We start from the raw sequence: 16,920 nt of genomic DNA, 5'->3' as shown, positions 1-16,920 counted from the left end.
GGATTGTTGTTTTGCTATCTCTTCTTGAGTAATGTAGAGTTGTTCTAGTTTGTTTAAGTTTTCCTAAATTTTTTCCTCTTTGTTTAGAAAGTAGGGTGAATTGTTGATTCTATCTATCTGATTAAGGATCTTTTTGATGTTTTTAGAAGGTAAACCAATGATGTTTCTTTTCCAGAGAGTAAGATGTGTACCTAGAGATTGTAGATTAGAAACTAGATCTATGGAAGGGTTATCATTACTCATGATGTTCCAAGAGTTCTTTATTGTTTGAACACAGGAATCCTCCTTCTGCCATGTGTCATAGTATTTGAAAGTATATTCAAATAAGTCTGTATTAGTATCAAGAGTGAAGGCTTTAGGGTTGTGGTCCGAACCTACTGCCACTAAATGAGTAAGTTTGGCTCTAGGAAATTGCAAGTTCCATTCAGCATTAGAAAATGCTCTATCTAATCTCTCACGTATATTAGTTGAACCTTTTATGTGATTGTTCCATGTAAATTCATAACCAGTGAAGTCTAGGTCTAAAAGACCAGCATTGTCAAGGATATTTTTATAGTAGGCACAATCAGCACGTTTAGATGGTAAGCCTCCTTGTTTGTCTGATTGTTCAAAGATCATGTTCATATCCCCTATGAGGATGTGAGTCACACAAATAATATTTAAGGGGTTTTTGGATGGAAAAATAAAAGTAGGGGTAAATTTAGGATCAATTAGTCAAGTATGGGCAAACCTATAATTCCCCTTAAAAATTCAACGAAATGAAAACCGGTTTGGATTTGAATTTTAATTCTGAAGATTATTCTTATTGATATGTTGCATTCTGGGATCAGTAGGAAAATTATTGCATCCTCCTCTGGTTTGGAAAGGAAATAGGGTAAATATGATTTCAACCCCCAATACATGGTAAAAATTCATGCAGACATATTTTAAATATGAGATGAGATTTGTGAAATAGGTAGAACTCAAGATATTTTTTAATCACATGGTAAAAAATAGTTCAAACAGTCGAAAATTAAATTACATCTAATCTACTCAGTTTCTTGACCAAAGTTCCATTTCACCATGCCTGGACCCAAGGTGAATTTTAACAAAGCAGCGCTCTCTGGTTGAGTAGAAGAATCGGGTTGAATAGAATCGGTAGTATCATCTCCATAATCTTGAAAAGGAACCTGATAGGAAAATTCCACGGTGGGTGAAATTTATACACCAATTACTCTCTCTCTCTTCGGCCTATCATATGAACACACTTTGTTGTTGGGGACGACTGTCTTTTAAACCTTTACTCATAGCGCTTGACATGGCAAACAACTTAGTTTGTCATGCCCCATAGGAACTAGCCTAACCACGAACTCTATTTTAACCCTATTTTTCCGTACGGTATGGCAGCTCCACTCGCTTGGAATTGGGGATTTGATAGAGTATCCCCGTTTTGAAACATAATAGATGAAAGTACCCCCTATGTTTTAATTTTTTTCAAAAATAACCTTTTTTTTACCGTTTACAAATAACGGTTTCTATCCAGTTAAGTCATCTTATATAATAAATGTCTTATTTACCCCTGAACAACATCCCCTTGATAAAAAGGGTAAAATGTTCGTCAATCCTGAAAGCGATGTAACGATCCTGAATCGGGCTTGACGAACCTGAATGTAGTGAAACGATTCTGAACAGGGCTCGATAAACCTGAAAAATGTTATAGAAAGTTGATTCTCCACCAACCAGAAACCCCAAAATACATGGAAATGATGAACCCTTGTTGGGTAATTATGTAACAAACCTGAACCGAGCTCCACTGAGCCTGAAAAATGATGTAGAAGGTAAACATGATAACCAAAGGGTAAATAGGTAAAATTTGGACAAGTAAACTAGTGTTAACTAACTTGGATGGAAAACTTAACTGCAGGAGATACGTTTGAAAAGTTTTAAAAAGCTGGGGTAATTCCGTCTTGTATATTTCAAACGGGGCACTTTATCAAGTTTCCCATTTTAATATACAGATACAGAGATCCTCAAACTTTAGAAAAACTCCATTCAGTTGGACTCAGAAAGTAGAAAAAGACGACGAAAACCCCAGCAGCCCAATACCAACTTGAACTGAAAAGATCAACCCATTATCCCTTCTCTTTTGAGGGATTGCTCAGCGTACATAAATAACAAAATTGACATGAAACGTTTATTATCAATGCAACATCTAACATACATGCCCTCTGGCTATCCACATAGTATTAATTTTCAGGAGATAAATTGTGTACTCAGTCATGTTTTCTTCATTTCCCTTTTCTCCTTTTGTCCCTGTCCCTGTCTCTCTCTCTTCCTTTGTCCTTGTCAGGATCATCCCTTTCTCTACTTCCACTCTCACGCTCCCTCACCCTTTCAGTCTCTAGCTCGTGACCTCTTTCTCTAACACGGAGCCTATCCCGATCCCTGTCCAGAACAGTCTCTCTATCCCTGTCTCTAGCGGATAAAGACTTGCGCTGAGGACTCCTACTTGGGCTTTGACTGCGATGTCGTTTCCTTGAAGATTCACGGGAATCACCTCGCCTATCTTTTCTTTCCAAGGTAATCTCTGCAAAATTCAAGTTTTTTAATAAATATTTATCCATACGGAATGAGAACGAATTAGTCTAACAAAAATTAGACGAATCTTCAGTATGGTGTAGCAGCAATGCCACAGAATAAATCCATGACGAAAAAACCTACAGAGAGCCAAAGATAACTAGTCAAAGAGACTGTTTGAATACTCCATCTCTGTGTATTAGTATGACAACCAGATCTTGCCTAGCTTCGTTGCCGGCTCCAATTATTTAGGAGCAGAAATTATTTTATGTTTGAAGCCTCCAATGTCTATGACTTGAAGCAGCAGAGATGCATTTCAGTTCAGTACGCATTTGAGTGTTTATACTTACGAGGAGAATGCCTGGTGTTTCCAGTGACATCTACATCAGAACCCAATAGTCCAAAATCAGAAATTAATCTTCGCCTGTGACTAGCCACTTTTTTCTCAATTTCCCCAGGACTCCGGATCCCTTGCTCTTCAATCGACTCACGGTATTCCATAACAGCTACCTCAAGACGCCTTAACTTTTGCCTGTTTATGCAAAGAAAATTTTTATTAGGACCTGCAACTAACGATGTAGATGGTGACTTCAGATACCTGACAATAGAAGTTAAGTTACAACCTTTGCTCTTCATTAATGACACTGTCAAGGTGGGACAAAGTGCTTAAATCAGTTGAAACTTCTACATCATTAACTTTGCTGGGACCATCACCGGCATTTTCACTTCCAGAAGATGAATAGCTTAACCCCAGATCCCGAGTTTTGCCTTCATTGTCACTTCCATCCTCTTCTCGAGCCCATTTAGAATCCGGCAGAACAGGTTCAGCCTTTCCCTTCTTTGTAAAAGCAGTTAATTCGGGTTGTGGAATAGCAAGAGCTGAGGACAACAGTATAGAACCTTCTCTTTGTGGCTGAACAGAATCCTCCTCGTATTGATTCCATCCTGACGAACTCACTCGTTCCGTACCAAAATTGGTTTCTCTATGACCACCATTATCCCCACTCCAACTGCTGTCGTCCTTAGAATATCTAACTGCTTTTGTAGGGACTTGTCCATATTTCGTATCATCCTCCCGATCATAACCCCGTAGTTTTTCTGCCTCTTCCAGACTAAGTAATCTTGCAACCATAATCTCCCGACCACCAACAAGTGATAATCCATTATGTCTGCAGCGTCTTTCCAGCTCAGGCAGTGGAAGATTTAGTAATTCCTGTGTCGCTGCCCCCTTCCCCATTGCCAATGCCGCATCCTGGTTGAGCTTATCCCCTTCGGACATATCCTCGGACTTCTGTTTTTCAGCTTCTTCAGCATTCCCAGATATAGAATGAAAAAGCGTAACTCCGGAGTTCCCAGATCTAAGGAAAGTCGCTCGCAGTCCATGCACATAAGCATCGGAAAATAGAAACCAATCTGCCCATACTTGAAGAACCTTCAGAACTCTCTCCTGCCAGAATTACATTATAAGATCACGAGAGAGAGATCATAAAAGAGAGAGGGAGGAAGTCTACGATTAAATTCCCACTTACAGCTTACCTTGAGAGCCTCTGCAGTCATCCTTCCGGATACACCACAGTACAAGTCATTAAAGCTCTCCATGATGTCAGGTAAGGTTGCTTCAAATTTTGTACGATATGCAGAAGCATTTTTTACAGGAGCGCTACTGTTATGAAGGATATCAGAGACAAGCATGAGCCTTGCAACTTTAGTAGGTATGTGGGTTTCTGTCAGCGTCAAAGATTCAGTAAGAACCTCGACAACCTGAAAACACAACAAATTCATGAATGCCGTTAACATAATTTATTTGAAATCGGAAGGTAAAACACTGGGAAAGTTGATGTTAACTTATTTCTCTTTTTGATTATCTGTCTCAGATTGTATACCACCATGAAAATCAAAGTAGAAAAGCTTCAGAAAGTGAATTACTGAAGAGGTAGTAGAACTAGAAAATGAACTTCTTTTTTATCCAACTAAAATATATCTACAACTTGCATTAAAAATTGGGGCTGAACGTAATCCCCATAAAATTTGAGTGTATTGGAGGTAGATGACTACAGGCAATGTGACCAACACCAAGGAATTATATCCTTTTTGCCAACAGATGAATTACAGGGAGCATTATTGATTATTGTGCAAGGATAATACTGCTTTATTCTTGAAGAGTAGGGATAAAGTTTTATTGCAAGAGAAAAATATAACTAGCAATGTATTACCTCCCCAGCTGCATCCGCATTATCTAGAGCAAAACCCATGGCTTCTTTTATCTGGCCTCTCTCCAAAGTTAAAGCACGAAGCATATCCTCAAACTCAGCCCTCTGTGGATCAGTTAATGTTCTCTCCAGTTCCACACGCTATAGAATGGCAAAAGAAAGAGCTCATAAACATGAAAGACGATAACCGGAATTCACAATACCAAGTATCACAAGGCAACATTTTTTTCAACTAGTAGGGAAAAATGGTCAAATCATGAAAGGTTCAAAAATAAGCTGAAACTGTGTAAAATTAGAACCCACACAGCTTTTTCAAGAAAAAACAAAACTGGATTACAACCCATAAACATTCTACTGTAAAAGAAAGATGCTCAGAGTAACAACATCAGTGCAAGACTTACTCTGCTTCTTCCTGCAGCGAATGTAGTACCGGCTTCTTTCTCATGCTCAGGGCTCTTGACTGCAGGCAGAGGTGGAGATATCCATCTGAATGGAAATACAAGTATCATCAAATTATTCAGATTCTGCTCTCGTGCACAACTCAATTAGCAAGTATTGACTAATGATTTACCTCCCACTCCCAGTTATCATAATGAAAGGCTCTGTTCGCCACCTTTGAAGAGTATCACCCTACATAATTGCACAAGATCAGAGAACATGTTCTACCCAATGTTTTGTCACTTACATGATAACATAGATACCCAATTCAGTTAGATATAAAGACGTACCTGAGCAAAAGAGTACAGCCTCCAAACGTAGTATGTGTGCTCCTTTGACCCAAGCTCAAACAAGAACTTAAACAGAGGATTACCACGACCTCTCTCCATTATAGCTTGTTCAAATGAGCATCCTCCATCGAGAACATACAACGCCATAGTATCAATCACATGGCGAAGGTGATCATCCTCAGGAGGGACAACCGTTATATCAGGTACATTAGGGGTGAGAACCTGAACACCAAATCTTAGAATTCTTATTCTGTAGTTTTGATGAAAACACATCAACGGTACAAAAAATAAAACAGTACAGTGAAAGTAACGGTGGTAACATATGTAACAATGATACGAGTACTTGCATATATGTCGGACGCTGGTACATGATCTCTGACATGATGAGCTAAGAAAAGAAAAAACATGGACATGGATGTCCACATACTTATTTAGCTATAAGTCTATGACAACTTGTTTTATCAGATCTCAAACTCTTGCATATACATGCAAGGCATGTACCGTTTTTTTTTTCCATTAAGTCACAAGATATTAACTATATGCTACATTCAAGGCCAAGCACACACAGGACACATATACACACGTCATCTGACGTTATTTTGTACATTTACCCACAACAATGTCAGCAGGAGTCTGACATGGACTCTGTGCTCTGGTGTGGCGAAAATCTAGAAAGTGGAGCTCTCTTGTCAGGCAGATATGAACGAAGGTTAGGTTTATTATGATGAACATCTAACATATCGATCCGTGTACCTACCATTAAAATAGCAAGAAAATAAAAGAACAGGATGTAGTCATCATCCTGAAAACGTTAAAAAGTTTGTAGAATACAAGGTAACACGGTGATGCTCAGGAAGTTACTTGACAAAAACAGGGTTCTAAATTATTTAGTTGACTTACCAACTCAGAGCTCTGATTTGTAACAGAAGTTACTGGTGGACCATCAGGACCAGACAAGATTACAGTAGCACCCTGTCAGTTGCCAGAAACAGTTTTAGATTGATTCACTTAAAGAATTATGAATGTAACATACAAGTTTAAAATGTAAAAGAGAAGATCTCAGATAAAAAACAGGCATTCCCTTGGATATCTACGCAATATAAACACGCACACATATATGCGCCTAGTAAGCAATGGAAGGCTATGACTTTCAAAAAATAATTCATCTAAGACGAACCTCCTTACTCCTTATGGCCATGTGCCCAGGTGGAGGAGCTGGTAACGCTTGCCCTGGAAGGGAGACAGACTTACCCCATCCAATCTTCAATTCATACTCATAAACAACAACTCCTGCCCATAAAAGAAGTGAGAAGGTAATCAGTAATCCTACTATATCTGAGTCTCAACACAGCGATGCAAAGACACAACAAGTTCATTAAGAGCCAACACGAAGACAAGAATAAGCATCCATATATGTAGAAGAAGACTTTTACAACCTCAAATTATACAATACAGAAACATGAAGCATACATAAGCTACTCCCTCCGTCCCACCAAAGACGACCTAGTTCAAGTTTGCACAATTCTCAAGGCAAGGAGGGAGGGATATTTTTACAATTATATCTTTATGCATAACAAAATAGTAAAATTTAGAAATGAAATATCTCTCAAATTATGCCACGGATATTTGTAACTTTTATATCGTTGGAAAGCATTTTAAAACACCTACGTAACGAATATAAATATGACTATCAAATTATACATATTTCTTATAGTAAGATTTAATAACAATAATCCACTAAAGGGTAATTTTAGAAATATGGCCTTGTTTATTTGTAAGGGTCAACTTTTGGAGGGACACAAAATTAAAATGGATAGGTCATCTTTGGTGGGACGGAGGCAGTATTACATAATAACCAGTTTACAGTTACAAATAGTCGTTGTATTAATTAAAGTACTATAGAGTGCCAACGCATAACATACCCTCTCCTATATGTCGAGATTAAGCCTCAAAGACCTCAATTAATACAAAAACATAATAAGAAAAGGGAACATATACTCAGCATGACTGAGAGAATATCAGCATGCATACAGTGATTATATGAGAAACATAAATATGCAAGTAAATACTCCACAGCAGATAACTGGGCTAGTCTGCATGCAAAATCTAGAAAGGTTCAAACCTTGCATTTCATCCTTAGCAGCTTGTCCATCAGCTCTATTCATAAAAGCTACGAAACCACAATTTCTTTGTCGCTTGCGTTCATCGTCCGTCCTAGGCCACATTATCTTTACACTAGCAATAGGACCAAATCTTCCAAAAGTCCTCAGGAGAAAATTTTCATCCACCTGTAGTTTTTGGGACAAAGAAACGGGATAATATCATTAAATGCCGGCCTTCAAAATCGGGAGGAAATAAAGTTGTATTTAGAGACGTGACTCACCTGCGGTGAAAGATTTCCAACATATAGATTTGTAGTTTGTGGATCCCCATCATCAAATGATCCAGGAAGCCTCCCGCTAAGATCAATATCATCGGGTAGCTCGTCAAATCGACTAAGTGGCTGGAGACGCAATATGCATCATGCATCAAATCAGTAAACTACTTTTTGTAAATAAGAGAGAGACATGATGATATTTAGACACCACTGCATAAAAGAGAACAATAGAAACTTCTCCCAATTATAATTATTGTGCACAGTAAAGAACTTATGCTATATTTAGTAACTAAGCATTTGGAGGAAAACAGTCGAGACTAGGATATTTAGTTTAACTGATAATATCATATTCAGTCCTACAATGCACAGACATCATTCAGATGTCACAGTTCTTACAGCAGAGTTCTCAATCTGGCGTCCATCACGTGATTGACCACGCTCTTGGTTCCTTTTCTCCCTTAACTCTTGCTCAAGTTTCAGCTCTTCCATAAAATGATCGATGTTCCTAGACTTTCCCTTCTCTTTCTCCTTTGGTTTCTCCTCTTCCTACAAATTTGATGCAGAGCTATTAGCGGTAGATATGTACTAAAGTATCAATAACCAATTGTTGGCGGAAATGGAGAATCACAAACACCGGTGGCAGTATCAAACAGACTTACCTTTCTCTCAGGTTCTTTTGCTCTGGTCGGAGGTGGTAAGAAAGAAGGAACGTACCTGTAGAAACATAGCTATGGCTGAATTTTCACTTTACCAAATGCTTCTTTTGAAAAGAATAATCAAATACTATTATGGTGATTAACGAAAGACCACAAAGCAACAGACTTCTGAAAGAACTTCTGAAACAAAAGCAAACAATTTTCTTATGGCATAGGATCACGCAACATACAGCAAAACTGTGGGAGTAGCACAGGAAAAACATAAGAGCATATTCTCCTAAACGGGTCCCCATTGCACACCTGACTTTATATTACCTGACTATGACATTAGGGCATGCACACTTCCCTTCCCTAATAATAGCAATAGCATATAATTTAGCTGAAAGTAGTGAACTCTAAAACCTATTTTCTGGATCAGCTCTAATCAATCTTTGGAACATAGGAGTGGCGCCAAGATTTTTATACCCACACTAATCAGCACAAACAACAGTGTCTGAGACATAAAAAACCTCCCAGAGAGAAATTATATCGATACCGAAACATTTATTACAGCACCTGTGTATGTGATGCAAGTAATTTGCAAGCAAATACACTTCGTCAAGCATCAAGCAAGACAAGTTAACATACTTCGCACAATCGCGGACACTATAGTGCATACATTGACAGGGAGATATGTGATTGCAAATGTTTCCCCTAAGTTAATGGGACAAATAGGGAGTAAAACATGTTCCAGCTTGATAACCCACAGTATAGAAAATTAGAAGTTAGAACTAATATTTCAAGCAAAACATCAATGACAAATAACTCAAACCCAAGTCAATGCAATTAGACGCGTATCCGTGTTGTCATAGCCTTATAATATGTTAGCAAAAGTTTTTGTAGGCTGGAAAGCAATTTCCTTGAGAAAAAGCAGTAGGATTCAAAATTTTATAACAATTCAAACAATGCCAGAAAAGAAGGGAAATAGATATGATATCTACTGTCGTGCTTTTCCAAAGACCAGTTGATTATGATTTCAATTGGTGGATTCAGCAGACACAGGCCAGTAGTTGCAAACTGCAGGGAATGCCCACAAACTTGTAAAACATAGTAAGCGGAGCAAGACAACAACACCATTTAGCAGACCCTAAACCATAATTTAAAAAGGCCATGACAATCTCATAAATGTGCAGCAGCATGTAACCTAACAAACAACAGACATCTGGTGCCAAAGGGAAATTTTAGCAACTCTACATAACTGTAGAAACAACACAACCAATTGTATCCCTGAGACAGAGAACGGCTAAGAGAACAAGACCCCAAATTTGTTAACCTATGCAACAAAGGCGTAAATGCGTGTGCGTTCATCCATTCAACTCATGAAAAGTAAGTCACATTTTTTTTAAGGTTTATATGCTCTTAAGTTTAGTGTGAGCGAGTAATCTTCTTGTAAGTGCAAGACAGAAACGCCCAAAGGACATTTGTAAAGAACCTAAGGAATTTGCATGTTTCATCTAATATATACTTCCAGAATCCTCCTCAGCCTTAAGTAGCGTATACTAGACATGCCAAGATGCATTGCAGCATTCCAGTATGTGGAATATAGGCAACACCATGACTCCATCTTCAGAATTAAAGTACATTCATTTACCTACTACCCTTCTTTGGAACAGATGCCCCATCTCTGGAAGTTCCTCCTGCCATCGTGGAATGAATAAAAGGCCCACATTTTTATTAATGTGCTCTCAGAATAAAAAGCCACCCATATATCGAGGAAGTAAAACAAACCAAATAAAATTGAAATAAAGAAGGGAAGAGGCATATGGAAGTGAGTATGATTTTGACCTTCAGAATCATTCTTCAGTTTATCATTGGGATTAATCGTTCCTCCTCTAACAAAGGTCTTCGATCCAGGAGTGCTATCACTCTGAAATGACTCCAAGAACTCAGCATACAGTCGTGCAGTTTCATCCTCTGCTCTCTGAAAATCCAAAAAAGCTGTCAACATCCAACGCTAAAGCAGCTCACAAAACCAAGGTAAGTAACGGAAATAGTTGTTACCTTTTTCTTTGCTTCTTCTTCCTCTCTATGCTTCTGAAAAGGAGTTTTCTTCCGCGTAACAGAGAATGAATTCATCTTCTTATGACATGCTTAAACACACAACACGCACAATCCATCAGACAAACAAAAATATGAAACAAATTACGATCCCTTACACACTATTATGTAAAAAAACGTATCCCAATCCAGAACCCTAGTTAGAAAATTAGGCACAAATTCTTTTGATCAGACAGTAAGACTAACAAATAGCTGCTCATTCTACGGATTAGGTCGAACGAATATAAAAGTAATAGGAAAAAACAATTTTTAAAGTACACAAAATTAGGGTTGTAGTGATGAACTAAAAGTCATAGACCAATACAATACTGCTGACTGTAACACATTATTAGGTGCGAAAAAAAAAACAAGAACTAATCAACCTTTCAACGCTTAACATTTATCATAAGGTTTCTAAATTTTGAGCTGTAAATTATCTATTTTTGTATGAATTCGTGAAGTAAAACGTACCGGTATGTGCAGATTTGAATGAAGAAAAGAAAAAATTTGGATGGAATCAAAGTAAAAGACTGATTTTTTAAGGGTTCAAGAAGCTGAAGAGAGAATGATCAAGAAGAGGTTTTCGGAAGGGGAGTTCTTCTTAACGCAGTGAGCTATCGGCAAATAAGTTTTGGTTATGGGGTTTGTCTTAACGCAAGTGATGCGACTGTGCCAACGATTTAGTTTGGGATTGCGGCTTTTGTAAAATCATTTTTGTGATGTGCGTTGCTGTACTGTGTTGTGAGAAAAAATACAATTAGACGTTTGGTAAAATATTAATTAAAGTTAAAGCTGATTAAAAAAATAATCAAAGTGTTAAGTAAAATATCAAATTCAACCATTGTTGTTGTGGCAAATGACAAAAACAGACGTATCTCTAAAAATAGTTTTATTCAATTTTATTGGGTTTAAAAACAATTAAATTTTTTATTATTAAATATAAATATATAAAATATGAAATTTACTAATTGTTACTATTATTATAATAGTTAAAAAATGTATTTTACTAAACCACCTTATATATATATATATACTAGGTATCACCCCAGCCTACGGCCGGGCTCAACCTCTTTTGCTTTTTTTGTTTGTTGTTTTGTGTTCGGTCTATGTCCACTCACAATATATCAGTCAGCCTGTAAGTTAGCTGGGATATACGACAAAAGTATTTAATTAGCGGGGCCATGATATCGTGTTTCGTTAGTTAGGTTACAGTAGCATGTTTAGTTACCTAGGTCAATGTTTAATTAGCCGAGTTATAATATCATGTTTAATTACCTACGAAATCGATGGTCGGATTTGTAAGGCTACACACACACCACTTCTTTTTATAATATATATAATTTTCAAACAAAAAATCAAACTAAAATTAAGTAATTATTTTATTTTTGACAAATTAAATGAAATGGTATCATAAAATACTTTTAAAATAAAATATAATAATATTTAAAGAATAAAAAATTGATTGTATAATTATATTTAAGGATAATTTTTGTCATTTACAAAATAAAGTAGGGACAAAAAGGATAAATCAAGCATTAAATTTTGGTGGGACCAAAGCTTATGCTTTTGTAGCTTTTAAAAGTTCCTCCTCCCTAGCTTTTGAAAATTAAGGAATTTGGGAAGTGCTTTGGATAAAAAGTACTTTGATTTTTTTTTACCAAACGCCAATTTCAAAAATTATTGACATATATAGGTTTTGAAACTGCTTTTGGAAAAATTAAAGCATTGTGGAGCCTCGTTTTACTAGTCAAAAGCTGGGCACAGCACACGAGTACAATTATTGATGGTGGATTTTTGGCAAAGGTCATATTTGTAAATTCATACCGAGAATCATGTATTTCTGACCATGTTAGAATTCATAAGAGTTGTGTCTTCGCTTTCCGCAAAAAAAAACGAGTTGCAGTTCCATGACCTCGATACATGTCGGCCATATCAGAGCCTCTTGTTTAAGGGTTCTCGATATTCCATGTATCTTATACTGAGCAATTCAATATCCTTTCAATATGTGCCCCGGCCGTTAGGGACGACCATAATATTTAGTTACTCATATCATAGTGGCATATTCAGTCAATCAAATCAATTTTTAATTAGTCGGGGCTCAACCTCTTTCACTTTTTTTGCTTGTTGTTTTGTGTTCGGTCTATGTCCATTCACAATATATCAGTCATCCTGTAAGTTAGCTGGGATATGTGACAAAAGTATTTAATTAGCGGGGCCATGATATCGTGTTTAGTTAGTTAGGTTACGGTAGCATATTTAGTTACCGGTCAATGTTTAATTAGCCGAGTTATAATATCATGTTTAGTCAGTCGGGTCAGGGACGACCATAATATTTAGTTAGTCGGATCGTAGCGGTGATATGCATATATTATTAATTTCTTAATCATTACAACAAGGACGACCTATATGTTGAAGTGGTAGATTTGATGTTGCTCCTGCATCATCTGCATAATCGTGCACATATCGTCCTACTGCACATTTTAAACTAATCACACAAAAAAAACCAATGTACTTGAGGTTGAGGGGCAGAATGTATTGGTGAAAAAGCGATATGTCGCCTGAGACAGAATTAACAATTCTTTAAAGGTTAACCAAATTATCATGCAAAAATGAAATTAGGATAATAAATGAAGCCAAAACCATTTTGAAAATAGGAGTAGTTACGAAAATTGTGAGCGGAGGATCCAAGACACAAACCTTCGACAAAATGTTACTGCGCCACCAGCCCATTACCGGTTAAAAGTGTAAAATGCCAAAAACATAGGGCCAAAGGAAAATAATGTACTAGAAGTTAAGAGAAAAAAGATCAGTCTTTATTCAATATAAGTCAAATTTGAGCAGAAAACATCATATTGTCCATCGTTTTACAAAGGCTCGACGGTGTGGATGCTCAAGCTGCTCCTACAGCTGATTAATTAATGATATAATAAGATTATGAACACATCCAAATTCATGTTTCTAAAAGAAGGCCACTTTATTATCACTGTTGGTACACTACTGCACTACTGGTCCCCCGATGTTTCTTTTTTTTTCCTTAAGCTAACATTTTGACTTCTTTTTCTTTTTTTTTTTGGTGCATTCAAAAAGAACTAACTTAGGGAGTTAGAAACCCTTGTATCATACAAAGTAGATTTATCCGATGCAGGCATGACTGAGTTCATCCTAACATTAGATTTATCTACTTCAAGAGCATTTGTAATACAAGAAGGTGGAGTTCTACTCCAATTTGAAGTTTGTCTAAAAGCTTTTGCCTCTTTTGCTAAGAGGTCTGCTACACTATTTGCAGCTCTTGGAACATAACTAAAACCCAAAAAAGACTGACACAAACTAAAACCATTCTTGACTTCTTCCATTCTGGACTGGTTTCGCCATTCAATCTCTGACTCTTTTCCATTCAGGTAGTCCATTAGACATTTGCAGTCACCTTCCACCAAAAAATTCGATAGTCCCAATTCCATTGCCCATTTCGCTCCCTGTTGTAAAGCTATTGCTTCCGCTTCTTCAGGGGAAGTAGCTGAGACTGACCCTGCTCTACATTGTTGGAATTCACCTGGATCATTTTGTAAGATTAAAGAAAACCTGCAGGCATAGTCTTTGAGATCCATGCTGCATCAATATTAATTTTCCATTGATTTTTATTAGGAGCAATCCAAGAATCAGGAACTTGTTTTCTAATTTTTTTCAGAGGCTTAGAATGTGTATTCCAAAAGTCTAAATGTCTCTGGATTTCTAAACTTAATTGAGAGCCAGATAATGAAGTTTTTTCGAAAACTCTATTACATCGTTCTTTCCATATAAACCATGCTTTGGTTAATATAATCTCTAAAGAAATAGTTTGATTAGGATTTTCCATCCATTGTTTACAGATATCTAAGAAAGAGATAGTATTCGGAAAGCAAGCAATCACGGGATTTGGTTCAGATGCCCAGATCTCTTGAGCATAGGGACAAAAAATTAGGAGGTGTTCTATTGATTCCTCATCTGGGCAGCCAAAGGAGCATTGAGGATGTACATCCTCCATAAATTTAGACAATTTTTGGTTCGTTGATAAAGCGTTTTGTAAGCATTTCCATGCGAAATTTTTTATTCTGTCAGATATATCTAGGTTCCAGAGTTTTTTCCAGAAAGAGTCTGGTTGTCCTAGATTGTAGTGGTTCATGGTCTTCTCATTTAGTTTGTTATACATAGATTTAACAGAGAAATTCCCAGATTTTGTAAGAAGCCACCTCAAAGTATCCTGTGTACCTTTTGCTATTCTGGTATTTATAATCTTTTCAGCTATATGATTGGGGAACATTCCAAAAATTAGAGTATTATTCCACTTCTTTGTGATGGGATCCATAAGATCTTCCACAAGTGTTAAATGGTTGTTAGTTGTTGATTTCCAGTTACTAAGATTGTTTTCCTGATTAGGGATCCAATTGTCATCCCAAATACTAGTTTTTTTTACCATTCCCTATTTCCCATATGTTATTTTGTTCAACTAATGTTACACCTTTAAAAATACATCTCCATATCAAAGAACTAGTGGTAGGTTTTTTGGCTCTAAAGGGAGAAGTATGTCTAAAGTATCTTGGTTTCAATTGAGAAACCCACAGTGCATTGGGTTCTGATAAGAGTCTCCAGGCTAGTTTAGCTATCATGGCCAAGTTAAACTTATGTGCATTTCTTAGACCTGGCCCCCCTTTATGTTTAGGTTTACACAAAAAAGAGTATGATCTGGGGTAATAACCTTTATAGTTAGTTTCTTTACCCCACCAGAAATCTCTTTGGAGTGCATCTATTTTATTAGTAATTTTTTTGGGTAAGATGAAGCAACTCATTTGGTAGCTATCCATACTAGCCAGAGTTGCTTTATTGAGAACAAGTTTGCTTGTTTGAGCAAGTAATTTTCCCATCTAGATTTTTATTTTAGTTTCCATCTTTGCAACTAAGTCTTCAAACAATTTAATTTTTGCTTTAGTGATAAACAGAGGTGTTCCTAAGTAAGAGTCAAGAGGATTAATTTTCTTTATTTTTAGAATTTTACTTATCATTCTTTGATGTTTAGGTTGCATTTTTTTACTAAAAAAGATTCCAGATTTCTCAAAGTTTATAAGTTATCCTGAGGCTTTGCCAAAAGAGTCTATAATAGACAGAATATTGTGGCATTCTTTCAAGTCAGCTCTAAAAAACAACAGGTTGTCATCTGCAAAGAAAAGATGAGAAATTGGACTGTTCTTTGGGGTTATTTTGACACCATTGATTAGCTTCTTCTCTTCTCCTTCTAGCAGCATTCTGGAAAAGATTTCCATACAAATGATGAATAAGTATGGAGACAGGGGATCTCCTTGTCTAAGTCCCCTGGAAGGTCTAAATTATTCCTCTGGGCTTCCATTTAGAAAAACAACAATAGAAAAAGTAGAAATACATTGGTAGATGAGATTACAAAAGTTATCATCGAAACCAAACGCTTTCATAGAGGACATTAAGAAGTTCCAGTTTATTCTATCAAATGCCTTTGACATGTCAATCTTAATACCCATTCCAGCATGCTTGGCCTTCTTCTTTTTAAAAGAGTGAATTATCTCTTGAGCAATGATTATATTGTCAGAGATTTGTATTTTTGATAAGAAGGCTGCTTGAAATGTGGAAATTAAGGAGTTTAGAAAGGGTTTCATTCTGTTTGATAGAATTTTGGCTATTATTTTGTAAATAGTGTTACAAATACCTATTGGTATGAAGCCACTAGGATGCTTAGGGTGTTTAGATTTAGGGATTAAGAAGAGGAAAGTTTTATTTAGTTCTGGATTTAAAGTACCAGTTTCAAAGAATTCTTGAATAGAAGAAACAACTTGATCACCCACAGTTTCCCAGTTAAGTTTGAAAAAACTAATTGGGAAGCCATCTGGGCCAGGGGACTTATTGGGTTTTAATTTCTTTATGACTTGCCATATCTCCTCAACTGAGGGGACAGAGTTAAGAGTAGAGTTCATGTCAGAATTAATACAAGGGCTTATATTTTGGAAAATAAGAGGATTGGGGTCAGGAGGAGGAGAAGGGGAAGAAAAAAGAGAGGAGAAATGGTCCATTAAGGACTCCTGTATTTCTTATCTCTTAAAGGAAAGCACATTGTCCTTCCTTTTAAGACACTCAATAGTGTTCCATTTTCTTCTTTTCAGGGTTTTAGTGTGGAAAATTTTAGTATTTTTCTCGCGTAACTGAACTAAGTTGTCTCTAGATTGTTGTTTAGCTGTGGCTTCTTGAGTTGCATATAAGCTTTCTAATTGGGAAAGTTTTTCTTTAATTTTGTTTTCCTTTTGATAAATAAAGTTAGC

The 16,920-nt window shown here is 36.6% G+C and overlaps 1 protein-coding gene across 1 annotated transcript; it reads right to left on the bottom strand.

The window, feature by feature from the left end:
- Positions 1 to 2,049: 2,049 nt before the first annotated feature.
- On the bottom strand, positions 2,050 to 11,253 carry LOC113297830 (protein RRC1-like). The gene is made up of 18 exons (XM_026546410.1): positions 11,075 to 11,253; positions 10,568 to 10,656; positions 10,352 to 10,487; positions 10,158 to 10,203; positions 8,531 to 8,585; positions 8,268 to 8,417; positions 7,878 to 7,997; positions 7,617 to 7,782; positions 6,672 to 6,784; positions 6,395 to 6,466; positions 5,495 to 5,716; positions 5,338 to 5,396; positions 5,168 to 5,252; positions 4,770 to 4,907; positions 4,093 to 4,317; positions 3,180 to 4,003; positions 2,907 to 3,088; positions 2,050 to 2,566 (listed from the first exon to the last, which is right to left on the bottom strand). Exons 2-18 carry the CDS (start codon positions 10,640 to 10,642, stop codon positions 2,268 to 2,270), a joined length of 2,967 nt encoding a protein of 988 aa, XP_026402195.1. The 5' UTR covers positions 10,643 to 10,656; positions 11,075 to 11,253; the 3' UTR covers positions 2,050 to 2,267.
- Positions 11,254 to 16,920: the final 5,667 nt, after the last annotated feature.

Source organism: Papaver somniferum, chromosome 7 (genome assembly GCF_003573695.1).
Source record: "Papaver somniferum cultivar HN1 chromosome 7, ASM357369v1, whole genome shotgun sequence".
NCBI lineage: Eukaryota > Viridiplantae > Streptophyta > Magnoliopsida > Ranunculales > Papaveraceae > Papaver > Papaver somniferum.
Note: the sequence above shows the minus strand (reverse complement) of the source record. Positions and strands in the feature narration are given on the sequence as shown.